We start from the raw sequence: 27,726 nt of genomic DNA, 5'->3' as shown, positions 1-27,726 counted from the left end.
CAACACTCACTGTATGAATCCATTACTCAGATTCACACGTAGCAAATGGCATTTTTCTAAAAGATGCAAGTACAGATTATTACTTACATTTTTTTAAAGTGTTAGGACTTCTAAGGCTAATATCATAAATGAAACTTCTAAGGCTAATATCATAAATGAAACTTCTAAGGCTAATATCATAAATGAAACTGAGTTCCAATTTATAAAGTCCTCCGTCTGTAAGGAAGACCATCACAGTTACTAACTCTGGGCTTGAAATCTTACGGAAATAAATGGACAAGACTGCTCTTTGCCAAAACACAATGAAGCTTGCAATAAAAGCTTTATTATTTAGGCAAAGCTAGAATCACAAAAATGACTGCATCTGGGTCAGAAAATACACCAAGAATAAACCCACTGATTTTAACTAGGCAACTGTCCTGTAACCAAGAAAAAAGTACCCATGCGACAGATGCACAATGCAAAAATATGCACAATGCCTAAAGAGGCAAAATAATGAACTTGACATTTCAGTGATTTTATTCTAAACGTGGCCTGAAATCATATATATTCATAGCTTTTCCATTAGAAACTTAAAGATACATTTCATATCAAATATAACAAAATTGCTCAGCAAAAATCTTTACAGATACCGGTATAATAATTTGCATAGCCCATACAAAAATAGGCTACAATAGAAAAGTCTGGATTAAAAAAAAAAACGGTGTTATAAAGCTCCAAGAAGAAAATATCAAATTCAAAGTTCAAATCCCAGATTTGAATACGGCAGTACAACTAACTATACCACAAGATGAGACACAATATTGACTGTGCAATAATGGATCTCAAATTAACTGAAAATTAATCACTAGGTGATTAGGAAAACATCCGCACCACCAAATTTCAGACATCTAATTTGGTTCCTAAATAAAGGGCTAGTCTCTTGAGACAAGGGAAACAGGAAAAAAAAAAGCTTTTCTAAGGTCAACTGAAAGAAAGATTCTAATTCAGGCACTTTCCCATCTCTGTAAAAGTCCTTCTCCATCTCTTCCCCTCCTTGAATGGCTGTAAAGTACTTCTACAGAGACGATAGCCTCAAACTTGGTACCTATTAAACACTAATCACCACCAGCTCTCCAACCTCGTTTTATCCTCCCCTCCTGACACATTCACAGAGTCTTAGCAAAAGACCTGTCAGAGAATCCATGACGTAGTGCTGGATATGCTTCCAAATACACAACCTCACAATCTTGTAACAGGTGTATGACTCAAGTCCAGGAAAAGAAAAGCTAGTCCACAGTATCTTTAATTACTCATTCTGCAGCCCTGCAGCAGAGCATTTTGTTCACAGGGCAAGAGATACTGCCTTATGTTCCACAGGATGGTAGCTGGGGTTTTTTGTTTATTTTTTTTACTTGGTTTTGGTTAGGTTTTGCTGAAATATAGACAATTGTGGTATTTTGCCATTCTGTGCCATGCTAAGTGCCACCTAAATGCATCTTCATAATGCCTTTGGTCACATTCTTGTGAGCATTGATCAGTTAATACCTATGTTAACACACTGCTTAGTAGCAGGATTAGTCTCAAAGGTGTGAAGTAACACACTGAATTTTTACACCAATTCATAAAAGCAGGTCAGGCTATTACAAACAACTAAACAAAAAAAGTGCCCCAAATCAGGAGAACTAAACCAGAGAGGAGTTATACAATAATCTGATCAGATCTATATGCAACTAAAGGCACTGGAAAATGGCCACAATTTGTCTACATTCAAGACCGGACCATTAAAAACAGACAATGTGTCACACCTAGGCAACAAAAGCCATATCTGTGCTTCATCAGTGCAATTTACTCTGCAAAAATCAGACAGTAAATTAAGGGAGCTGCTATGAGAAATACTAAAGATTTAACAAAAGCCAAACAACTTCCTTTTGAATTCTCCTGCCAGGAACTAAGGGAATACAAAAAAATAGCAGCACCCGGAGATGCTGTTTAAAAACGGCCAGAAACAACATACTAGAACCTCTGTGCTCTCAAATGTCTTTACAACAGAATCATAGAAAAAAATAGACAATCTGAAATTTAAGGTACTTTCACATTTTAAGAATAAAAAATAAGCACATTGTGAAGCACTAATTAAATATACTTATACAGGTCCTCATGTCCTGTATAAGGCAATAGAGGAGTTTTATCCTACTTTCTAATAATGACAGCTATATAAACATCAGAAAAAAATTCCACTTAAATGAAAACTTTTGATAAATTACCAAAGTTTAGTATGTCATCTGGTAAACAATGTCATGGTAAGAAATTTACAGGTCACTAAACCCAGTCAAGAATCAAGGTAGCATCACTACTAGATTTTGTGGCTGTCACTGTAGCAACAATCTCAGCCACCTGTAAGCAACCAATTTAACCCAAATCAGGCTTGAATATTCCAATTAAATTTTAATAACAGCCTTCACAAATTTCCCCAATATTCTCTTTCCACTGAAAAAAATGAATGGTCATAAAATTTAGTTCTAGTAAAATACTCTCATCCCTACATCGTTATTGCAAATACTTGTGACAAAAAGATCTAACCAGTATCAGCAGGGATGCAAGGCCTAGTAATACAGAAGGAGTAAGTAAACAAAACAGATAGGGATTTGCTCCATGTATCACATACTTAGGCAGGGGGGGGGTGGGGGGGAACCCAAACAGTATGTTTTCAGAACTAGGGGATTTAAAACTAAGGGATTATTACTTCAATCTGTTCCAACAAGCTCATAAACAAGAAACCCAAAAAACAAACAGTACTTAAGACTGAAAGGTATAATTCTAGAAAACACTTTTCACTCCAGTTAAGAACTGAAACATTTTAAAATATTTTTCAATTCACCATTTATATTTTTTTCTCTTAGATATGGAGTAGTTTCCGACAAGAAAGATGTAAATTAGGACTCTTCAGCTTGAAGAAGGCATCTGAGGAAAAAAAATATAAAATACCTACAGAATTATGGATGGTATAGTCAAAAACCAACAGCTCTTGAAATATAAGAGCTAAGGGGTATCACATTAAAGTAGCAGAAGGTAGGTTTAAAAATAAATACTACACAATCAGTTTTGTAATTGATCCCCACAGGAATATATGCTAAAACACATTTTATATATATTCAAAAGCAGCAGAGAATTTCATTGGGGGGAAGAAAGGCATTGGCCAATGCTCACTATAAAGGTGGCACCTAAGAAGTCTCAGAGGCATGTTTAGCTAGCGGCTAGAGCAGCATTAGGAAACGGGCTTTGTTACATGCTTCCCGGCTCTTAAACTCTTCCCTATGCACTCACTCTTGAAAAACAGTATACTGGGCTAGATGGGTCTTTGGTGCAACTTGGCATAAGCAGTGTGTTCTAAGGCAACATATTTTAATGAAAACAATCAAAATTCTCCTGTGAAAGGAGATGCTTGCAGACCCAAAATAATAAAATAAAATGTCCAGTTAAAAAGGCACAATGGAAAACTCTATTGAGGAATTAACAGTTGTACCAACAGACTCAGGCTACTTACTTTCCCAGAGCACATACAAATTCAATTTGGTCAAGGCAGCACCAATTTCCTATCATTTATTTTCTTGTAGTAGACTAACACATGGGTTTAAACACATACCAAAGTGTACGCACACACAAAACAGAATCTTACTTTAGCTCAGTTAGCACTTACTAAGGAAGAATGCAGAAGGCCATGCAGTTACACATAAAAGGATGTGCTGGGTCTGGCTGAAGTGGAGTTAATTTTCCCCATAGCAGCCCTTGTAGTGCTGTACTTCGTATTTGTAGCTAGAAAGGTGTTGATAACACACCAGTGTTTTGGCCACCGCTGAGCAGTGCTCGCACAGCATCAAGGCTATCTCTCCAACATTCCTCCAGCCCACTCACCCCCAAAGGCCATGGGCAGAGGGACATCTTTCACTTTCAGGTTGCTCAAAGCCCTGTCCAGCCTGACTGTGTACACTTCCAATGATGGGGCATCCACAACTCCTCTGGCAACCTGTTCCAGTGTCTCACCACCCTCATCATAACACATTTCTTCCTCATATCCAATCAAAATCTACCCTTTTTCAATTTAAAACCATTGTCCCTTGCCCTGTCACTACAGGTCCCGGTAAAGAGTCTTCTTCCATCTTTCTTATAAGAAAGCTTATAAGTTCATCACTTCCATAAAGAAAACTTCTAATAGGCAAACTAGTATTTATACGCTACTCACAAAGAGCGATCTATTTCATGACACAAGCTCAGATTTCTTTTTTATGGAAGTAAAGCAACAAGTCATGCTGTCATTCACCTGTACATCACAATCCTGAACACAAGACAAATGCCTGGCACATGCTCCTTACCAAAGTTACACTATATTGATGTGCAACTCCTTTCGATAGTGATGATAGGCCTATGTTGCTCTGGCTACATGAATAAAGTTTCTAAATCAGCAGATAAATGACAACCAACTTAGAGAGAAAGGCTTATAATTCAGATGGTCTGGTGGTCCTGCCATTTTTCTGGAAAAGGAACCTCAGCAGAACTGTGCCAGCAGCACTCTGAAGGTATGTAATCTCGAGGACATATAAGACTGAAGTTTATCTGGGTACAGAGTGACTAAAAATGATGCCTGCTACAAGTGGCCATGCATATACAGGCTGCAGTTTGATCACTGACCCAAGCTGACCTCAGGATAGCAAGCTAAGACCAGTGGCAAGATGAGTATGTTCACAGCTAAGAATCAGTCCCAAGCAACGAAGGCCCAGATCAACAGCAGTGCGAAGTATGTCCACGGTAGCATGTTGCCACTGCATTGGTTGTAGCTGAGGTTTCACAAACTTCGTACCGATATACTTAATAAATCTCATGAGACCTGAAGGGGGTGCAAGATTGGCTTTACAGAAGTCCCTTTTAAAAGCTAAATTTCCTGTTAAGAGTATAATGAAGCCTGACCATTAACTTTTCTTTAGCTGCATATGAGAGAGTCTTTGGGAAGGGGGGGAGGGGGAAGAACCCCATCCTGAGAGACTTAAAAAAAAAATCTGCATTTATGTGGCTTATAAAAGCATATTAAAAAAGGAGTTTTAGAAATTACACTAATACTGTAATGTGTGAGAAAGAAATGACAGTAAAACAGAGCCAATAAAAAGAAGTTAGGAAACCATAATTGCACACACACAGAGTAGTGATATCTTGAGGACAACCTCTACAACAGATGGTTGGTTATATCAAGCACAGGCTTTCTGCCTCTGTTTTAGGAAAAATGATGGTGTATTTTGAAAAATTAAAATCTGAAAACGTTTCTCAAGTTGACCAGCTTTTTTTTTCCAAAGTTGTAGAAAGAGAGATTATAGCAGTAAAAAAAAAAATTTTTAGCTTCCAGCTTCACAATTCTAAAACCTAGCCTATCTTTCTTTTTAAAAGGATTTCGTGATGTCTCACTAGAAGGGACTGAAGTTTTAGAGCGTATCTTTCATAGTGATAGCATAATTTAAATTTGGAATGGCATCACTCACATTTATCTATCAGTAGATCCTCTTTCGTCAAAACCTGATCCAAACAGCTGAGCTTCTAAATTGCCTCCCCTTCTCTGTTAGGAGTCTGACATGCAGTCACAAATTTTCACTTTTAAGGACAGCATTATGTACACTACATTTCAACATGCATCTTAATACCTATTATTACAGTTTCATCAGCAGTCGACTACTGAATCTACTGTTTCTGTCAAGTTGAAAAAAATCTGATGCAAAAACCTCACAGCAGCTCAGGAATTATTGACTGCCATACTATACAGTTATTATTAAAATAAAAACGCTATTCAAATAAAAAAAAATTATCACAATGAAGACAAGATGGCACTTCTTTTCTGCCTTCATCAACCACAAATCAAGGACCTAAGCAGAAATCTCATGGGCTTATGACAGGCAACGCTAGATTCAGACATCAAAACACACCAATAATATCATATCAAACCATTATTATCACTGAAATAAATAAATCACTTCTTTAATCAAACCTTAGTGTAATACAGACACACATTCTTACAGCAAGAATGTCTAACTCAGCCAGAAAAGAGGAATATACCAAGTAATTTTGGAACACAGCTTTATAAATACTGAAATTGAGAAATTACTGAATGTTGAAGGGTTTTTTTCCCCCTCCAATTTTTCCTTCCCATAAACCATTTATTCAAGTTAAAGGAGGAGCCTTCATAGCTCCCTTTTAGCAGTTACAATATATATTTTAACTTGTTGATGAATGTAAGAGTTCCACAAGATGTTTAGTACTGTACTCAAACATTTAAAATCAGTCTGAAATTCAGTTTGTAATCTGAGTGTGCAAGACACATGTTAACATTACAAGAACTTACCCATCAGTGCTGGTTCTTTGGCTAAGGAAATACTTAAAAGGGTTTAAAGGTTGTCTTTTACATTGATGAACAAGAATTTTGGAAGAGAGTTTCAGAACTGTATAAATCCCACTTTTCAAAGTTACTCTGGTTCCTAAATCTGCCCTCCTCAATAAAACTTAAGTGCTGAAGAGCTCAAGTAGTCTTCAAAAAATTACGCTTGGACTATCTCCACCACATAATTATTTCCCTCACAAATTACTTAACAGAAGATGATGGTCTATCTAACATATCAGATTTCATGAAGGGGAAGGGAGAAGTAAAAAAAAAAAACTCTTAAGTATAGAAAAGCCAACTAAAACTTCCGGAAAAATTAATACATATTTACTTTTCCTTTAAAAATAAAAAGGTTGTATTTGCATCTACATGGCCATATTAAGATGCATATTTACTTGATTTGTATAAATCTGCAGGTAAAACATTTTCCCCTTATTATATTAGATGCTATTTACACACAGTTAAAAATGTTCATTGAAAATATCCCTTTAAGCAAAATGTACTATAGCAATTAAACTTCATGACCACAAAGATTTTTTTCTTTAGAACTTCTTTGTATAGTTTCTCATATGCTTTTAAAACTCCTGTTTTTTCCTTCAACAGTATACGGGCATCCAGTGAAGTACATTTTTGATGTTCAGAAGCCATAAAAAAAAAATTCACCATGACAGGGCACAAATAAATTAACTTTTTACTTTTATTGATGCTACCTAAAATCCAGCATTCTCCCACAAGTGAAAACTATATTAGTAATCTAATTCTAGCCCTTCACAGATCTGTCTATCACAAATCAATCTGGAAAGAAAACTTTCACAGACCATACTCAGAGCCGAGACTTCCTGATACCCCTTAGTATCCCATTGTACAAATAACCAGCTTTAATTTTTAGTTCAAAGAAAGTTATTTAAGATCAGTATTCTAAGAAGTTTAAAAAAGAATGACTTGTCTTCCAGTCAAGTGAGATTGTTTCATAACGTGTTTGGTATTTTTTTTTTAGTTTGTCATTAAAATATATATTCTTATGGAAGAAATAAAGACATGCAAAAAAAAAAAACCCCAAACAACAAAATCACCCCACAATTCCAAAACTGATTTTTCATTGCTCTTGATGAAAAGTAGTTTAGTAAAGTTAATGGAAGAACATAAAGGATTTTTATGGAAAGAAGTATTTTGCTAAAATACTCCAGCCAGAAGACATACTTCACACTTCAAACGTTGAGAACATTATTTGAAAAGTATGTTTTTATTTTAAGGAACACAAAGCTAGAAATATATGCATGTTTTTCATTTGAAATCGATAAAACCAAAAAAACCAATTAGCCCCAAAACCTGTAAGAATAGGCACAGCTTTGATGTTCACGAAAATTTAAGTACAGGAAAATATAATCTGTTTACTCAGAATAAAAGACTATGGTAGTCCTACTTTCATTCAATAAGCAATGATACTCACTTTAAAGAATGATTTAAAATAAGAATTTTGGAAAAAATTACAGTAATTTTAGCTACAGATAAGCTGTAATAGTGAAGCTATGGAAACTGAAGGGAGAACACATGTAAATCTAATCGAATGGGTCTACAAAAGAAAAAAATAAAACAGATTGAAAGCTTGCATCAGATACTTGGCTTCTGTTTCCTTCGCTAGCAATATCTACCCAGTACTCCACAAATACAGTTATTGAAATGTATCTTCAATACTTGTTCTCCATGACAATTCAATTTTTATTTAATTTGAAAGTAAAGCCATAACCCAGTGTTTGACATCACTTATGGCAAGGATTACAGTGAACTTTACTATTGCAGATCAAAAGGAGACTTTTAAAATGCAATCATATTTAAACAGTGGAGATGGTAAAGTATTAAAAAAAGTGAATCTTTGAGCACATTAATTCAAATTTCCATTCTGAAAAAAGTAAAGTCCAACCAATTGAATAATGACAGAGAAATCACTGGCCAATAAATGTCTAAAACATAGTAGACATCGAGTAGTGCCTACTAAAAAAACATAAACATAAAAAATAAAAATAAATAAAAATAGTAAAAATAAAAATAGCAAACATAGAGTAGTGCCTCACTAAACAGATATGCCCCTCTTTTTATCGAGTTTTATCTGCTTACTTAGAGCAGACAAGTATCTTTTTTAATTACTTTTACACTGTAAACAGCTCTGTAGAGCCCCTTCATCTCAAAGGAGCAAATTTTATTCACCTGCAAGTAATGTGTCACCAATGCAACCAAGAAGCGCCACAAGGCCACTCTCTGTTGTTGACAAGAGGACTATACAGGTCCAATAAAGACACGTTTTTTAAACAAGCAACCTTTAACATTTTTGAAAGGAAAGTAAAACCAAATATTTATATGTATGTGAACAAAAAAAAAGCACAGTATTTGAAAGGTATCAAATTTTTAGATCTGCACATGTTCCATCATGCCCTCCCCCAAAGCCTACACTTGAATACATGCTTTCTCAGTTTTGACTACCACTAATAAGAGGCCTTCCATTCTAAATTGTTCTGTGAGTCATGTTTTAACATTCTGCAACTGATCCAAGGCTCTTTTTTTTTTTTCTGGTTTTAACCAACCTTCATAGTTCATCTTTAAGGCTTCAGAATCCCGTGATTCAAAGCTGGATAACAACATCTACACTAACATTTTTTCATACCGCAGAAGTGCCTCCAAATGCTTGTATATATATATTTATAATTTACTAATGCTCACTAGGCGTTCCATTTTCTTTCATTTTTGCCGTGAATTTTTAAATGATAAAAGATGATCCAACAGAACAATGTGTGTGCAGTTCAATGGTAGTTTGCAATTAAATCTGCCAGACATCTGTGAAACTCTTAACTGGCCCTGTGCAAGGGAAAAAGGAACAACGGTTCTGCAATTTAGAAAGTACACAAAATTAAACAATGTTAAACTCACCTACACAAAGAAAATCTTATGTAAGCATCCACGATATAACTACCAAATACAGCTAAAGACAATCAAATGTTTCCAGGTAGAACACACACACGGGTCTCTGGCAGTCAACCAAAACAGAACACACTATATGATAGTGATAAGAAGAAAAGAGTTCAAACATGGCCCCGATCCTTTCTTCTAAAAAAAAAAATAAAATAAAAAAAAAATTAGGAAATGTTCCAGCCTTCCAGTTAAAAAAAGAAATCTCACAGTAACTGTGCCACAGCAGCATGATGCTTAACTAAAAGCTAGCTGGGGGCAGTTTGAACATATCCAGAACAGACATAAACTTATGAAGTCTCTGTTCATTTGTTTGTTACATTTAAATTGTAACTTTCCATTCAACCACCATAACAAATAAATTACAGTTTTCTCCTATACAAGAGAGTTTTAAATAGCAGTAGCTGCCTGACAGACTTGAAAAAGAAAACATTTAATTTCCTCTTTAATACACACTTAATTATAATATTCCAAGCCAGGGTAAAACATCTCAACCACTATGAACTCTCCGCAAGAACAGTTAGCGTCTTCTTTCTGTTCAGCCAGGGACTTAAAAAGCACAATGTAGCTATGACATACAAAACCTACAAGGCCCAAGTTCTGAGCCTTCTGTGCAAAAGCTGGGCATGCATTTCCAGTGGATATGTCACACAAGGGGTGCTAGTTAGTAGGAAATAATCTCTAGATGCATAAGTAAAAGCTATAGAGCATGAAAAGAAAGCACTATCACCCACATTGCACTGAAGTAGAATGTGGAATTAGTGACACAAAAAGATTAATACAAGCTATTTACTGGTAACGCTGTCCTCCAAGAAGTGTCTAAATAGCTTCACGTATATGAAGAGAGACATCGGCAATCTGCATGAGAGAATAAGCTGATTCCTCTCTGTCAAAGACGTTACAGAGGCGGCAGTGGAGTTGCTGAAGAGCTGCACACCACTGACAGTGCTTTTAACTAGTCAGAATCTATTGGTGTATCAGAAATGGCAATGCATCTAGGACAGTAGGAATAACTAAACCTTGTTCATCACTTGAAAGTATCAATCGCATTTTTTTTAATTATACCTCACCATTGCAAATGTCAATGCAATGCAGAAAGTCCACAGATTTCAAAAGCTGAAAAACAACTTTTTGTTGAAATACAGAGAAATTAATAGTACTGTACATTGATCAATCTCTGCATAAAACTGTAATTCTGTTTACAGCTATAAATGAAAATATTTAACCCACAGGTTTTCAGTACCTCAAGAATTGTACTTCAAAATGTTTCCATCATTTAAACAAAACCTATCTCTCTGTGGTGGGTTGACCTTGGCAGGACACCAGATGCCCACCAAACTGCTCTACCAGTGCCCCTCCTCAGCTGGACAGGGGAGAGAAAAATACGATGAAAGGCTTGTGGGTCGAGATAAGGACAGGGAGATCAGTCACCAATTACCGACACAGGCAAAAGACTCGACTTGGGGAAAATTAATTTAATCTATTACCAAACAAATCAGAGTAGGATAATGAGAAATCAACCCAAATCTTCAAACACTTTCCCCCACCCCTCCCTTCTTCCCAGGCTTAACTTTACTCTCGATTTCTCTACCTCCTCCCTCCCAGAGGCACAGGGGGATGGGGAATGGGGGTTGCAGTCAGTTCATCACATGTTGTCTCTGCTACTCCGTCCTCCTCAGGGGCAGGACTCCTCACATTCTTCCCCTGCTCTAGTGTGGGGTCCCTCCCACAGGAGACAGATCTCCATGAACGTCTCCAACATGGGTTCTTCCCACGGGCTACAGTTCTTCACGAACTGCTCCAGCATGGGTCCTTTCCACGGGATGCAGTCCTTCAGGAACAGACTGCTGTTTACAAACAGAGAGGGTCTGGTGGGAGAAGTGAATGTCGGAGGCTGTCTTGGGCTTAGCGATCATGAAATGATGGAATTCTCAATTCTTGGACAAGTAAGGAGGGGGGTCAGCAATACCACTACGATGGACTTCTGGAGGGCAGACTTCGGCCTGTTCAGGACACTGGTTGAAAGGGTCCCTTGGGAGATGGTCCTGAAGGGCAAACAGGTCCAGGAAGGCTGGGCCTTCTTCAAGAAGGAAATCTTAAAGGTGCAGGAGCAGGCAGTCCCCATGTGCCGTAAGAAGGGCCGGCGGGGAAGACGACTGGCCTGGCTGAATGGGGAACTTTTCCTGAGACTCAGGGAAAAAAGGAGAGTTTATCACCTTTGGAAGAAGGGGCAGGCAACTAAAGAAGAGTACAAGGACCTCATTAGGTCATGCAGAGAGGAAATTAGAAAGGCAAAAGGCCAGCTAGAGCTCAATCTGGCCACGGTAGTAAGGGATAATAAAAAATATTTCTATAAATACATTAACAACAGAAAGAGAGCCAAGGAGAATCTCCATCCTTTACTGGATGCAGGGGGGGGGAACATTGTCACCAAGGATAAGGAAAAGACTGAGGTACTTAATGCCTTCTTTACCTCAGTCTTTAATAGCCAAAATAGGTATCCTCAGGGTAATCAACTGCCTGAGCTAGAAGACAAGGATGGAGAGCAAAATAAACTCCCCATAATCCAGGAGGAAGCAGTTAATGACCTGCTATGTCAGCTGGACACTCATAAGTCTATGGGGCCTGATGGCATCCACCCAAGGGTGCTGAGGGAGCTGGCAGAGGAGCTTGCCAAGCCGCTCTCCATCATTTATCAACAGTCCTGGTTAACGGGGGAGGTCCCGGACAACTGGAGGATTGACAGCGTGACGCCCATCTACAAGAAGTGCCGGAAGGAGGATCTGGGGAACTACAGGCCTGTCAGCCTGACCTCAGTGCCGGGGGAGATTATGGAGAGGTTCATCTTGAGGGTGCTCACAGGGCACGTGCAGGACAACCAAGGGATCAGGCCCAGCCAGCACGGGTTCATGAAGGGCAGGTCCTGCTTGACCAACCTGATCTCCTTCCATGACCAGGTGAACCACCTAGTGGAATGAGGGAAAGGCTTTTGATGTTGTCTACCTGGACTTTAGTAAAGCCTTCGACACTGTCTCCCACAGTATTCTCCTGGAGAAGCTGGTGGCTTGTGGCTTAGTCAGGTGCACTCTTCACTGGGTAAAACACTGGCTGGACGGCCGAGCCCAGAGAGTCATGGTGAAAGGAGTGAAATCCAGTTGGTGGCCGGTCACAAGCAGAGTCCCCCAGGGCTCAGTTTTGGGGCCGGTCTTGTTTAATATATTTATTGACAATCTAGATGAGGGGATTGAGTGCTCCCTCAGTAAGTTTGCAGACAACACCAAGTTGGGTGGGAGTGTTGATCTGCTCAAGGGTAGGAAGGCTCTGCAGAGCTGCAGAGGGATCTGGACAGGCTGGATCGATGGGCCGAGGCCAATTGTATGAGGTTCAACAAGGCCAAGTGCCGAGTCCTGCACTTGGGTCACAACAACCCCAGGCAATGCTACAGGCTTGGGGAAGAGTGGCTGGAAAGCTTCCCTGCAGAAAGGGACCTGGGGGTGTTGACTGACAGCCAGCTGAAGATGAGCCAGCAGTGTGCCCAGGTGGCCAAGAAGGCCAACGGCATCCTGGCCTGTATCAGAAACAGTGTGGCCAGCAGGAGCAGGAAGGTGATCGTGCCTCTGTACTCAGCGCTGGTGAGGCCGCATCTCGAATACTGTGTTCAGTTTTGGGCCCCTCACTACAAGAAGGACATTGAGGTGCTGGAGCGTGTCCAGAGAAGGGCGACGAAGCTGGTGAGGGGTCTGGAGCACAAGTCTTACGAGGAGCGGCTGAGGGAACTGGGGTTGTTTAGCCTGGAGAAGAGGAGGCTGAGGGGAGACCTTATCGCTCTCTACAATTACTTGAAAGGGGGTTGCAGAGAGGTGGGTGTTGGTCTCTTCTCCCAAGTGACTAGTGATAGGACAAGAGGAAATGGCCTCAAGTTGCACCCGGGGAGGTTCAGACTAGATATTAGGAAAAATTTCTTTACTGAGAGAGTGGTAAAACACTGGATCAGGCTGCCCACAGAGGTGGTAGAGTCACCATCACTGGAGGTTTTAAAGGAACATGTGGATGTGACATTGTGGGACACAGCTTAATGGGCATGGTGGTGGTGGGTTCATGGTTGGACTTGATGATCTTGCAGGTCTTTTCCAACCTTAGTGATTCCCTGCTCCAGCACGGGTCCCCCACGGGGTCACAAGTCCTGACAGAAAACCTACTCCAGCATGTGATCCTCTCTCCACTGGTCCACAGGTCCTGCCAGAAGCCTGCTCCAGTGTGGGCTTCCCACGTGGTCACAGCCTCCTTAGGGCATCTACCTGCTCTGGCATGGGGTCCTCCACGGGCTGCAGGAGGATATCTACTGCACCATGGACCTCCATGGGCTGCAGGGGCATAGCCTGCCTCACCATGGTCTTCAGGCAAATCTCCACTCCGGTGCCTGAAGTACCTCCTCCCCCTCCTCCTTTACTGACCTTGGTGTCTACAAAGTTGTTTCTCTCTCACTCCTCTCTCCAGCTGCAGTTGCTGTTGTGCAGCAGTTTTTTCCCCTTCTTAAATGTTATCCCAAAGGTGCTACCACCATCGCTGATTGTCTCAGCCTTGGCCAGCGGCATGTCCATCTTGGAGCTGGCTGGCATTGGCTCTATAGAACATGGGGGGAAGCTTCTAGCACCTTCTCACAGAAGACACCCCTGTAGACCCCTCCTACCAAAATTTTGCCACACAAACCAAATACACTCTCTGAGACCCGGACTATGTTCCTCCAATCCCTCAAACCCCAACACCTTCAAAACCCGAGCATTATCCCATGCATTGTCCCCACAAAGCATCATAATACAGTTTTTTCTATGACATTTTACTCCCCAAAGATCAGTCTGACTACTTAAAGTATTTTTCTTCTACAGCTTATTTTGATTCTTATAACAATAAAAGACTTCAGGCAAGTCTTTGTTTTCAGTCACAGTAGAAACCTATTGACCTAGAATGGTTACTCAACTTACAAATATATAAGAAGAAAAAAAATGTTTAAAAAAAATAATTAAAAATATTACTAGGGAAACTGAACACAGATTAAGAAGCTGGAAGCTACTTACCATATAGCAGTACCAAAATGTATTAACAATTACTGCTAAATGCTACCTTCCTCAATAACTCTCTTGACTGTATTAATTTTTAATAATGCGTCAGTAGCCTTTCATTATAGTGTTTTAAAGATCTCATTTTGCTACACTAAGTACAGACTATTTAGTCGGATTTCAATTTTCTAAATAAATAGAACTGCCAAGGAGTTTTTCTTAAGTCACGATTTGTTTTTAGACCACAAACAATTCCTTCCTATCTCCCAAGAAATCTTCAGGATTTCTTAAAGGAATTCTAAATCAAAATTCACATTGGCTGCACTGTCAGCTGCAGGTTGTACCACATCCTGCTTGTACTATGAAGTATGTGGTCTCCTTATACTCTAGAAAATGCATACATAAGGAAACTTTAAAACCCAAGATTTTTCAAACACTAATGCAGCAAAAACATACAGAGCCAGTTCAGATGTACTGCTTAAGCAAAAAACCCCAATCTTCATCCCCAAAAATGCCTCACACTCCCAAAAGACCTAGTACCTGTAAGGGGCTAGGAGGAAACACAACACTTTAAGACACAGTAATATAGAAAGACATAACACAACCATGGACAGAGGTCAGAAAACTGAATCCCTATGTTAGCAGGCTGGCACCAGTTTAGTTCAGGTTGCTTAACCAGCTTCCTTAGTGAGGAAGACCTAAAAATCTACTGTAACTCCACAAGGAGGATATGAGAGGGGAATTTTGAAATAATAATTTAAACAAGGTGCTCCTAAGTGTCCTCTGACCTCCAGAAAGAATTCAGATTGTATCAACACTTCAAGCTTCTTACTGCTTTTTCTGCACATCTGGATAATATCAGGTTTTGGTACAAGGCACATTTAGGAGTGATATGAGCCAGAAGAAAACACATGTGCTGCTCTCTTTTCAGGGTGAAGTGAGTTTTGCCTAAAACAGAGCTCAACTGACTTAAAGTTCAAAAGCCAATTACATCGTAACTAGTGCAGGAGAGGAGCTCAATTACAAGTATTTGCAGCCATTCTAACTTCAGAAGACAGGCTAGAACCACAAACCAAAGATGTGAGTGACAAACAATGCAAGAGCTTAAATCTGGACTATTAAAAAAAAGGTATTTTCTATTTACACTCTGAAACCTCTTAACTGTTTTAAGTTTAGTTTTAAGAGAAGGATTTCTTACTTAAAAAATTCAACACTTAAAGAATTTTGAAGCCCGCATGTTGGCTTAGACTCTGGTATTAACAGATGGTGGTAATTCCCTCAGATACTTCAGAAATTAATAAAACATCATATAACCAGTCATTTCAAAGTCCCTGTAAATCCAGGCGGACACAGCATCACTGAGAGAACATAACCTGTTGTACTCAGGGTTTTCCACTCACATGGTTAAGAGGTGGTTTTTTAAATGTAAAGCTACCTTTCAGTGGTATCATTTCTTAATAGCTAAACTTCACCTAAACAATCAACTTACATTTTTTTTTTGTGCTGATACTTTTAAGAACAGACTCAACTGAAGAAGTATCAGCTTTGATAGTCTAAAAGGTATCAGCTTAGGTGGCTTAGCCTCATTTAGTTGAAATTTCTGCTTTCCCCTCTCCCATCCTTCCTTTTGCTTGTTGCTTATAGTTACACCAAAGGCTCTTAATACATGTTTTACATGTATTTGCATTAGTTTGAGCTGTTGGGTTTCTGAAAAAGTGATAGGTGGCTTAGTAAACTACATCTTCAAGTGAGAAAAAGGATTACAGACTTGAAAACTATTTTTTAACTGAACCAGGACATGCAACAAAGCAAGTAGATCCAAATTTGTTCTTAAATAGAATTTAATCACTTTTTAATAAAAAAATGCATAAGTGATTTTACTATAATTAATTTTCCCTTGTTATAAAAAACATTTATAGTAGTAATAAGGGAAATCATCATGACTGTGAGAACTGGGAATAACCTGCTTCTGGGTTTTAGGAAATACTTGTAACAATCAACTTCTTCATTGAAGAAGAGTCCTTTTTAAAGACAGTATCAACTCCTCTTCAGTCAGTACTACCTTTAAAATATCAAATACTGTACTGTATCAACTGTCAAAGACTGACTCCCTCTCAGTGACTAAGCCTACATATTGTTCCAGTCACAATGTGTTTATTATTGTACATTATAAATTACTTTGAATCAAAGAACTATCTTCTTAGCATGAAACAAACTGTAAAAATTTTGTTACACAATCATCTTGGCTTAATATATTACAGTTTCTAAGTTACATATAGTTATACACACATAAAGTGCTATCAAACATTTCACCTATAAATATTAGACTATATATAAAGTCATGAATCTATTCTTTTCAAACTCAATGCAGAACTTCAACAGCTTTGGCTCTATACTGAATATTAGTATTTTTTTTCCTTCTGTTATCGAGCATCTGTAACTTTGAAGACTATGCTAATGGCTCTTCTAGTTTAATTTATGCTAATTCGTTGAAGAAGGTATTATTTATAGTATACATTAAAAGACAAAGTTTCATTAACTCAGTATTATGACATTAATATTATCTTCATACATTTTCAGCAGAATATCAAATGTAGCTACATTTTGTATTTCTGAAATCCAAGAAATAAAGCTTACCTACAACCATAGTTGTGATTTGCAGAACTGACAGACACTCTCGGGTTTGTGTGTTTCATCCAAGGCTATCTATTAACAAGCAGGCACAACATATGAAAAGCAAACACTCACTGCTGTGGCTTATGGAGGTCTGTTTTCTTTCTTGGCTGCATGTGGTGCAAATTGTCCTTTGCTGGGTTAGGCATAGCAATATTGACTGGATTATTTGTGGTAGATATTGCAGCTCATACTGTGAGATGAGGAAAAGGGTTGCTATAATTAAAAGGCTTCCCAGACTCCACCTCACATTTTTTGGAAAGGGAGCACTATTATCTGCACAAGGAGAATAAAGATCTAAATATGCAAATGATTAAGGGATTGGAACATCTGACAAAGAAAGGCTGAAGAGAGCTGGAATTGCTTAGCCTTAAGAGAAGGTTTGGAGAGATCTTATAAATGTATATGTATTTGTAGTGGGGGTAGGGTGGGCAGGGAGTAGAGACAAGGGAGCCAGGCTCTTCTCAGTGGCAGTCAGTGACAGGACAAGTAGCAACGAGCACAGGAAACTCTGCTTACACCTAAGTAAAAACTTGACATGGGAGTCTCCATCCATAGAAGTATCCAAAACCCAGCCAGACAAGGCCCTGAGCAACTTGCTCTAGTTGACCCTGCTTTGAGCATGGATTTTTATCTAGAGACCTCCAGAAGTCCCTTCCATCCTCACCTGTTCTACCTTTGAAATTTCTGTGATTCTCCTAGTTTATGAAAGTGCTCTGACAATGAAGTTTCAGGAGGATGTTGTAGTGTAAGTACCAAAGAGAAGAATGGAGAGGCATGATCATTAACATGATTTTGATGAAAGGGAAAAAAAAAAAAGTGTATTGCATACAAGCCCAGGACAGTATGTTGAAGTTCCTTTTCAGCTGGACTCAGTTCACTTCAGCCTTGGACAGAAGATGCAACTCTAACAGGCTCTTCTTTTAAGTCCATTTCTGCATTCACATAATGCTCTCTAAGATATCAAAAGATGCAATGGAGGCTGCAACATTTCCATGAGGAACAGAGTGGATGAGAAAGCCTTTCAAATCACCTAAAAGCTGCATAAAACAAAACAAACAAAAACCAGAAGACTTCTGCAGGTCGTTTGGAGGTATACATGTCATAGCTGAAGACACAGAAGAAGCAGCAAAGAGAAGATTTTTGGAACCCCGGAGACTAAAACATGGGGCAGGGGCTTCACAAATCTCTCTAGAGAAAAAGAATTAGAACAACGAAATAGCTCTCACCTCCTTGGGAGGTGCTTGGAAGACCTTTTTCCATAAGTTTCAGCTTTTTATCATATGAATATTAACAGCCAAGTAGCCATCAGTCACAGATATGACTCACAAATATCTCACACCTTGCTATTTACAAAACCAGATAATGTATTTCACTGGAATAATAGAAGGAAGAGACAGTGTGCTGATATCAATTTTTTGACAACTTTATGTCATCGAACTTCTTGCTCATGGAGGAACATGTTGCAGCAAACAATCCTATTGGACATGTAAACACTGAGTTTACAATGATGGCTTTTGTTGAAGCTCTCAGCCTTAAAAGAAAACAGCAAAAGTCACCAGCCATGAAAGTATAACACACCACTTAGTAAGGTTCTTTACCTCGTTCCTCTTTCCATAACTTAACATACCCACAATGCAGCTTTCACAGGCCCCTTGATAAGTTTCATTTATTAAAATAAAAATTATGATTTGAAGAGGAATGAAGCTGCTTTCTTCCTACAAAACTGGCTTTTTCTTCTTATTTCAGGCAACAGCTCTTGCCCCATTCTCTCAACATTCCAACTCCTACAATTAAACAGTTGCAGCTAATGCCTTTCTGCAAAGATGCTGAATCCCCAAGACCATTCTCCAGACCACTGGGAAGCTCATTCTCCCTGTGTAACATCCTCAGATATACTAGTTCAAACACTGCTATTCAAGACCTTCTTTTAAATTTGTAGTGCTTCACCCTTTCCCAATCTTTAGGTACATTTGCTCACATTATGGAGCTACTACACAACTGGAGCTGACAAAACTCTGTAGCTACATTCTGATGTAAATGTCCTACTGGAAGGGGCAGACAGCTTTCCTAGTCTGCTAGGTATAAAACATAAATTCAACTTTAAGAATGGTTGCCCAATTTCAAAGTAATTTTTTTATTTCTTTTTTTTTTCCTAATTTTTTTAAAATTGAAGGTTCTTAACACTAACAGTGACATAGGAAGATTTTTAGCTCACAATTAAATCAAGAAGTATTTTTTGCATGCAGTGAGCCACACAAAATATTGCTGAAGAGTAAGAGCAAATGGATCAGTCAGGCATGAGCAATCTAAGGCAGTGCTTGGCTTCAGTCAGTTCATTACTAGCTTGAATGTGTATTTCATGGTTATTATTCTATAGTTAATGAAAGCATATCTTATTGTTTTCTACAATTCTGTAGTAGGAAGGAGTCTTTGTGTCAATAGGTTTGTACAGGCTCCTTTGTGAATAAAAGGACATGTCATTTCCAAATTCATATTTGTGTTTATTAATACTCAAAACATTCTTTTTACAAAACAAAAGAGCAAAAAAATAAAAAAATGTTTACAGTGGCCCTTAAAGCGGGCAATCAAAAGTCAATAAAAGTTAGAAAACTTTATGTAATTGAGTATTTGTCACAGAATATGAAGACTTAAAAAGCAAAAAACCAAAGTGAGATCACGTAAAACTGATTACAATGCCATATTGCTGGTACTGGAGGCTCAGAGAATGATTATTTCCATCCTTCTTTCTACACTGTCCCGGTTCTACAAAAGCCATCAGGTACCAAAAAGCATGATTAAACACACTTAAATGAATAACAATTTCACTTGTAAGTGAATATCTTGCCCTATCTCACTTTCAGCTAATTAAAAAACCTAATACCTATTCTGCATAGTTAAGAAAGGCTTCCAACTGTAAACAAAAGGGCAGTGAAATAAACACAGTTTTCCAAATATAGAAGTCAAACATTTGTAAGCTGTTGAATAGCATAAGCAGTATTCACATCTATGCAAGCTTTCAGTGAATTGTTATGTTGGAACAATTTCACTGATGCAACCCAATTTTAAATTAAAGCAGGGTAGTCACATTATAGGGTTGCATTAATATAAATGAATGGACATCACTGGTGTAAATGCCAGTAACACCAAAACTACTCAGACTTACTTATTTACTGAAGATTATTATTTTCCATGTACTTCAGAAGTAGAACAAACTCTAAACCACAAAAATTACTAGAACGCAAATTTTAGTAGAGAGTCAGTAGGCTGATCAGAAGTTGAAGTGCTTCTCTACTGGAAATAACAAATAATGTTTCTCTTAGAGATGAATGTCATTAACAATCTTCCTAAATTGGAAGTTATGAAACTGTAATTCAAATAGCTGAAATCCATCATAATCCTATAGTTGAAACAGGCATTTCTATCATTAAGGATGCAATATGTGACTCTCGACAAATAATCCCTTTTTTTTAATTGTTCATTCTCTTTATGCTGAATATCATATATTGAATACTGTATCATTCCTAGTACATCCCAGTCAAACCTTTGCGAGACAGAAGTGGGATGTAGATCATCAAATCCAAAACTCATGTCTCAAAAGATCTGCTGCCTCTGATTATAAAAGCAAGTTCTAAATTTGATTCAGACTTGAAGAAAGCTTAAGGGTTCTGCCTATGCAAGAATTAATAAAAATCCACAATGGGATATTTCCAAAAATATGAATGGTAAGGATCAAATTCCATCACAAAATAAATGGAACTTCATCAATATAAACACACACTACTACACCGACCCTTTGGCCACCAGGCACATACAAGGAATCAACTAACGAGGTAGTTGCAATGATACTGTTCTGTGTAAAGTACTACAAAATGCTGTAGTAACAGAAGAGTAACACAAGGTGATTTAAAATGGCAGATTTACCGAGGCAGACTAAGATAGAAAAACAAAAAAGTGCAGTACCAAGTAATGAACAGGTAAGATTAAGAGACTGATTTAAAATAGCTTGGATAGCTTATTAAGTTAACACAGCTGTGTTAATACTGTGCACAGTATTTCTCAGGATATAAAAGTCTCAGTTTTGGTACTAACCCAATCACAGATTTCATTCCACTTTGGCTAAATCAATATGGCGTGAAAGGGGAACAAACGCTTCAGCAGGAATTCAGAGATGATTATGCAGTTTTTGGGTTGCTGAGGTATCACTAGTGCTTCATGACTGATACAAGGATTGAAAAAACTTTCCACCCATAAACACCTACTGTCAAAGGTTAGATAAAAAGCCAAAAACAATCAGTTATACTAAATACTATCAGTTATACTAGATAATGACAACAGCTATAGTAATCTTAAGTAGCTGCCCATGGAATGCTATTACAAACTCTCACAATGCTATTACAAACTCTCACATTGGATACTGCTCTTTTCATATGGCTCTGGTAGCTTCTACAGTAACTTCCAGACATATCTTACCATGGATATAATATAAGCAAGATAAAAAGGGACCAGTGGGACAGTCAGTAACTGGGACAAGGACTGCCACCTCCAGTTAAGTACTACCTAAACCAAAACTCAGACACAAAAAGCCCTTAAAAATTCCACGCAAATTTGCTTTTTTGAATAATACTATCTGTCACCAGAGAATTATACTAGAAAAATAGGAAGGCTTCCACCAAAAAAATAGAGTAAGATTCTCAAGCCTGCAAAGCTAGTTCCACAAGAAAAACAGAAGTCATGTGATGGAGGCTACAGCTCACAAGGTCCACACTTTCCCAGAGTACAGCAGCATCCAACAGACAAAAGTGATTCTTCCTCCCCACACAAGAGTAGAACTGTGCCACAGGACATTGCAGCAACAAAAACTGTAAATGGATTCAAAGAACTCAAATATCAAAAGCCAACTTTAGCTCAAGAAGAAAAGGAGTACCAAATGAAAAAAAAAAAATCTTTTTTACATATGCCTCTCTTTACATTTTTCCTCATGACCACTACTACAGAGAGTCTGTAGGGCAAGAAGGATCTCTCACATAATCCAGCCCATTTGCTCTGAAGCTGCAAATGGCACTCCTGCAAGCACACAATGTGACAGAGCACTAAAAAATGGTTTACCTCTTGTGATGGATGACTAACACTGAAGTAAGATGGAACAGCCAAGAAAATGAGAAGAGCTAGGCAGAAGCGTGGGCTGTAGTCAACAAGAACAGCAAGAGACTTTTTGAACTATGCCTGGTGTTTGACCTACATCTTACAAGCACTCTCTAGCCTGACAAAACATATATAAAAGCTTTCCAGATTGCACAAGGAGAACTTGGTCAGCTACACCTGCATCAGATTGAAATCTGTTCAAATCTGCATCACAGCATCTGTTCAAGATGCACAGGCAAACCAATTCACAGTTTTTTAGTATCAGTCGGCTTCCTGTTCACCTTTCTTATTTCACGCTGCCACAGAATTAGTACTACAAAACTCAAAATCAAAAATTCTAGGAAATTCAAACTGGAGGAGATAAAGCTTTCTAAAAGCTAAGAAACAATGCAATTCACGTAGTCATGTTTGATGAAAGCTGGCCAGACAAGAAACAGTTCAAGATATACACTGAAGGAAAAATTCCAAGACCATTAAAATACTGTAAAAGCAGAGAATTAAGGAAGCAAGTCAGTAAAAATAATGAAAGGAAAGACCACTGGAGACATATTATAGACAAACCAATTAAAGCCATGAGTGGAAATTTTGAATTAGGAAATATGCAAAACAAAAATACACTTGAAGTAGAAGAATACAGATGGACAGATTGACCCACTTCCACCTTAATATCATATTCATTGGAGCACATGGTGCAGAACTTTATTTTGAACATCAGTCTAACATATCACAAGTACAAAAGTGTATCAAGAAGCAAAGGAACCATGGAGAGTACCAACAAGCACGTCTATCATAGCAATAACAACACCCTCGACAGTACCCCAAGAAAACTAATAGACCTGTTCAAAGGGGAAAGGCTTCCTCATCAACAGAAGCACAAAACTGGTGTCAAAATACCCACAAAGAGAAATCACTAAGAGCAATTAGTGGATTATATTGTTTGCAAGGAAAGCCTTTTCCAGTTTGGTGCTTTGCAGTACATAAGGGTCAGTGAACGCACATCTTGGAGAGCATGCTGAACCTGGGAATTCATACTAAACCCATGGACCAAAATCAAAATAAGCACCATCAAAGAATAACGCATGAGGTACAATGAGGAGTTCCCTCCTACTTCCAGAAATGTAAAAAGAACACAATATTCTATAAAATCATTCCAGAAAAGCCTTCATCTCATAGACCCTTAACATCTTCTGACCTTCACAGTATTAACACTAGAAGGTTTTTTTAAGGATAACTCTAAGTAGTTCATAGGCACTGGCATTTAAAGGGCTGAACCCTCTCTCCATTATGTTTTCCACTGTAATGTCAAACAATGAAAAATAACACAAGCAGTACTAGAAACTCTACCAAGCAATACTCCATTAAACAAATTCACCAGTATAACAGAACTTTGAACATTCAGGAAGTTCAGAGGAAAATAACTGTCACTAAGAAAAGCATCAAGAGAAAGAACTAATCCCATAAACAGCATAGGCATGCCCAAGAACAAAATACTGTCTGAGCTGAAAGTCAGCTGTTAAAATTTGGCAAAGCTGAAAATCCAACAACATATTAGACATGGAAAAAGATTTTCAGTGCTGCACAAAAAGCACTTCATCATCTCACAGATACAATAAATCACCGTGTCCATCAACATCAGAAGGTGCTGCATTTCAGACTTAGTCCATGTGGTAACAGAGACCACAGTGTGGGGCCACCAAAACAAACCTTTAAAGGTAGAAACTGTCCAAGAGAAACCCTAAGAAGAAAACTTAACAGGAAAGAAGAGTGAGCATCTCCATAACAAGGGCAAGACAAACCAAAGTTTTATCTCAGACATTCACTGTTGCTTCCACGCAGATGCAGGAAGAATTAATAGACTTAGTTAAGCTTTACACAGAGGAACAGTAATCTCAGATAAGAGAATAAAAAAAAAAAGTATCTCAATCTTTAACTTCTGCTTCTCTCCAATAATAAAAGAAATCACAGCTATGCAGAATTCCAATACTAAAAAGCTATTCCCAAATGGCTTCTAGATACCCAGTATGGTATAGTATAGGTTGTATTTCTCTCAAAGACTTGATATATTAACTGACACATCAAACTGAGATCAGCTCTTTAAGCATTGTCCACTCATTATTACACTTGCATCAGAAGTAATTCAGAAATAGTAAACGCTGAAGAAAACACCCAACCCACAAATCAAGTTCTCTCCACGCCCACCCCACCCCCCCCAAAGAATGCTTCTAAAATACAAAACTGCATTTTATTTAAAGTTGCTATTAAAATCCTTAACACAGAATCAGATAATGTTTTGTAGCTCAGGGATATGCCATCAACTTTACTTTGTATCTGCCATATTCACTATGTTTGTTTCACATGCGAGTAACTTAAGTTTCAAATATACAAGCATAAGTTTGAGACATTCACTGCCCTGAGAAGAAAAAAGATTAGCAGACACAATATAACTTCTCTCTGCTGTGGGAATACTGACTATTGTATATTAGACTCCATCTGTTAAGTAATGACTGATCCACAATGCATCGCTACTGCAGCAGACTCCCAAGCAGTTTCACATTCATATACCTCTCCCGATACTCAGAGCACCGTTAAACACGCTTGCATTTATTTTTAAATACAAGCGTAGTTTTCAGCAATAGGAACTAATTAGTAGGTAGATGGTATAGGCAAACACTGTAACAAGCACTGTATATCCTCCACACAAATAACAAAACACATTCTAACCTCGCCCCCCCAAAGACAAGCCAATGTTTGTCCAGTTGCTGATGCATTAACAGCCAAAATTAAAACAAGCTTAAATATCAGTAAGAAGGATGAAAGAAGAAAAGAAAACCAGGAAAGGATTAAACATCTTTGTAGCTGTCATGACCTATACAAAGCCAGTTAGTAAAATAGCTGTATGTTATTTCCTTATTTTGAGTGCTACTTTCAAAGGAATGGGTAATAATCCAATAAAGTTATGATGACTTGTACCACACTTTTTTACAAAAAAATAATAAAAATTTACAAATCACATTTCAGTTAGGTGTCAAACAGCTTGTACAGAGGAGTGGGAAATATACCAGATTACTGTTCTGACATTCACAAAACTACTAGGACTTTAACCCTGTGTGTTCAGATAAGTCATAAATATTAAAATGATCTGACCAAACCATGTCTTTCCCTGCATGCTGCAGCTTTTCCATTCAGTCTGTGCTAGGTCAAATGCAAATAACTGCCAAACAGAAGAATACATCCTTTTAAAGTGTTTGAAACAAAATACATTCTTTACATGACTTTGTATAAAATGAGTGGATGTTAGAAGCATTAAACTCATTTTAAACAAAGGCAGTTTCAATTAATTGCCATTCAGTTTTGAGCAGTCATTTTTCGATCCTATTTTAAATGCAAAAATTGAGGATATTTCATTGACTGAACTGCTTCAAAAGCTTTGCTGCAGCAAATCTTGCATTCAGGAACAGCACCAAATTGCACGTAATTGAAAGTGATTCATTTTTAGATCCACTCATTTGGCTTCTGTAGGTTCCTCAGGCTTCGGTGTAGGTAGCGCAAAAACATTAAGTCATACAGTCCTGCAGTAACTCTTTCACTCCATGAAGTGAGCAGATGACTAAGGAGCTACATTTTAGCATCTTCTTGTTTCAAGCTATTTACCAATGTACAATAGTGCTTTGCAATGCACAGACCTTAAACAAAATTAGCAACAGCACTTACTTTGCAGACAAGAACGTGTTTTGGAAAGCATGTCAGATTATTAAGACATGAGTAACCCAATACATTACTGCAATACAACTAACTCTTTATTACAGATATTAAAGCGTATTAAACCCTTGCAAAAATCTCCCTCCTCCCCTTTCCTCTACATAAAATACTCAACTAGCTCTGAGCTAACAGGGTTAAACCCTTCACATGTTTTGGCCACTAAGGAAAGATACCAGCTCAGGCTGCTTTGTTATATCTTTTTCAATTAAAAACAGATACTACATTCACACCACTCTTCTTCCAATAGGGAAGCCATCGGGCTATAGGGCAGCGTTCAGAACCTGAAACTGCAAATTACTTAATCTCCTTATTTTTCACATTGGGAATTGCACGCACTCCACTTCTGCAGGAGGTGGCCGGGGGGGAGGCACTGGGAAGGGGAAGAGTGGCCTGTCTGTACTAGGTAGGGTCCTGCGTGGAGTTTAGGGAGCGCTGAGGGGGCTTGTGTCACACGCACGACAAGGAGACGAGCAGGTCGCGGTATTAACGGTGAGGGAGAGGAACAAGAGCAGTTTGGGAAGGAAAGATGGTTGGAGAAGGGCCGTACGTGTAGGAGGGACACAGAGGCATGGAAAATGAAGGTCCCTTTCGGGTTGCAGAGGGGCGGGGGGGCGTAGGGAGCCGCTCCAGGAGGAGGTGGGCTGCGCGGGCCGGTGCCCAGGGGCCCTCTGCCCGCCGGGGCGTCACCGGGGCGGAGTGCCCGGCCGCTTACCAGGTTCAGCACCGTCTCCACGATGTCCCGGTTGCTGACCTCCCCGACCTGGATGAGTCCGATGAGGACGGCGAATTTCATCCGGATATTGCGGATCGGCACCGACGGGTTAATCATCCCCGCGGGGAGCACTACGGACCCGGAGCCCGACGCCCTCAGCTCCCCCATCACCGCGACGCTGCTGCCGCTGCCGCCTCCGCCGCCGGCCCCAACGGAGATGAGTCCCGCGGGCTGCGGGTCCGGCCCCGACACCGGCTTCTCGCTCGCCATTTACCCCCCGCCGTTACCGGCACCTGCCGCCGCCGCCTCCCCGCCCGGCCTGGCCGAGCCGCGCATCCACCGCAGTCGCACCCGGCGGGGCCGCAGGGAGCCGGCCCGAGGCGCAGGCACCGTCCCAGGAGCCGCTCCCCCGCTCCGCTATAATGAGGGATTATTATGGGCGCCGATGCCCCGTTAGCCGAAGGCTGCCCAGTCGTGGCCGCCTCCCCGCCGCGGGGCGGGAGGAGCGGACACCGCCGAGCGCAGCGCCGCACGGCCCGGCAGAGGCGGGCGGAGGCGAGTGGCGCGCGGAGCTGACGGCGGCACGAGCGATTGCTGCTGCCGCTGTTGTTGTGGAGCCGAAACCGCCGCCGCTCACGCCGCCATGTTGCCGCCCCCTGCCTGCGGTAGCCGCTAAGGCGCCTGCGCCGAGCCCGTCGGGGGGAGGGGCCAGGCCGGGCCCCCCCAGCTGGCCGGGAGACAGGTGAGCAGGTGCACAGGGGCTGCGCTGCCACCGCGGCGGCGTGAGGGGCCGCGCTGAGGCGCGGAGCCGCCGCCTCTTGCCGTGGTGTCGCACGCCGCCTCGGGCCAGCCCAACCGCTCCGGGGAGATTACGCAACGCCGCCTGAAGTGACAGGGTGGCGCCCGCCTGCTTCGACGCGGGGCCGCCCCCCGGCCGAGGGCCCGGCCTCGCCCCGCCGCCCCAGGGCGCCCCCTGCGGCAGGGGCGAGCCGCTGCGCCGCCCCTCTGGCTGCCCGCGGGGC

General features: G+C 39.8%; 1 protein-coding gene across 4 annotated transcripts in view; it reads right to left on the bottom strand.

Annotated features, from left to right (window-relative positions):
• The window catches only part of NBEA (neurobeachin), a 516,023-nt gene extending 489,049 nt beyond the window's left edge, over positions 1-26,974 (bottom strand). For all 4 annotated transcript variants that reach the window (XM_059826681.1, XM_059826675.1, XM_059826690.1 and 1 more), the window contains exon 1: positions 26,705-26,974. In XM_059826681.1, the coding sequence (XP_059682664.1) occupies positions 26,705-26,974 (270 nt within the window). The remainder of the gene's footprint in view (positions 1-26,704) is intronic.
• Between the last annotated feature and the right edge of the window lie 752 nt (positions 26,975-27,726).

This window comes from Gavia stellata, chromosome 1 (genome assembly GCF_030936135.1).
Source record: "Gavia stellata isolate bGavSte3 chromosome 1, bGavSte3.hap2, whole genome shotgun sequence".
NCBI classification, from domain to species: domain Eukaryota; kingdom Metazoa; phylum Chordata; class Aves; order Gaviiformes; family Gaviidae; genus Gavia; species Gavia stellata.
This window is presented reverse-complemented; position numbering and strand designations above follow the sequence as displayed.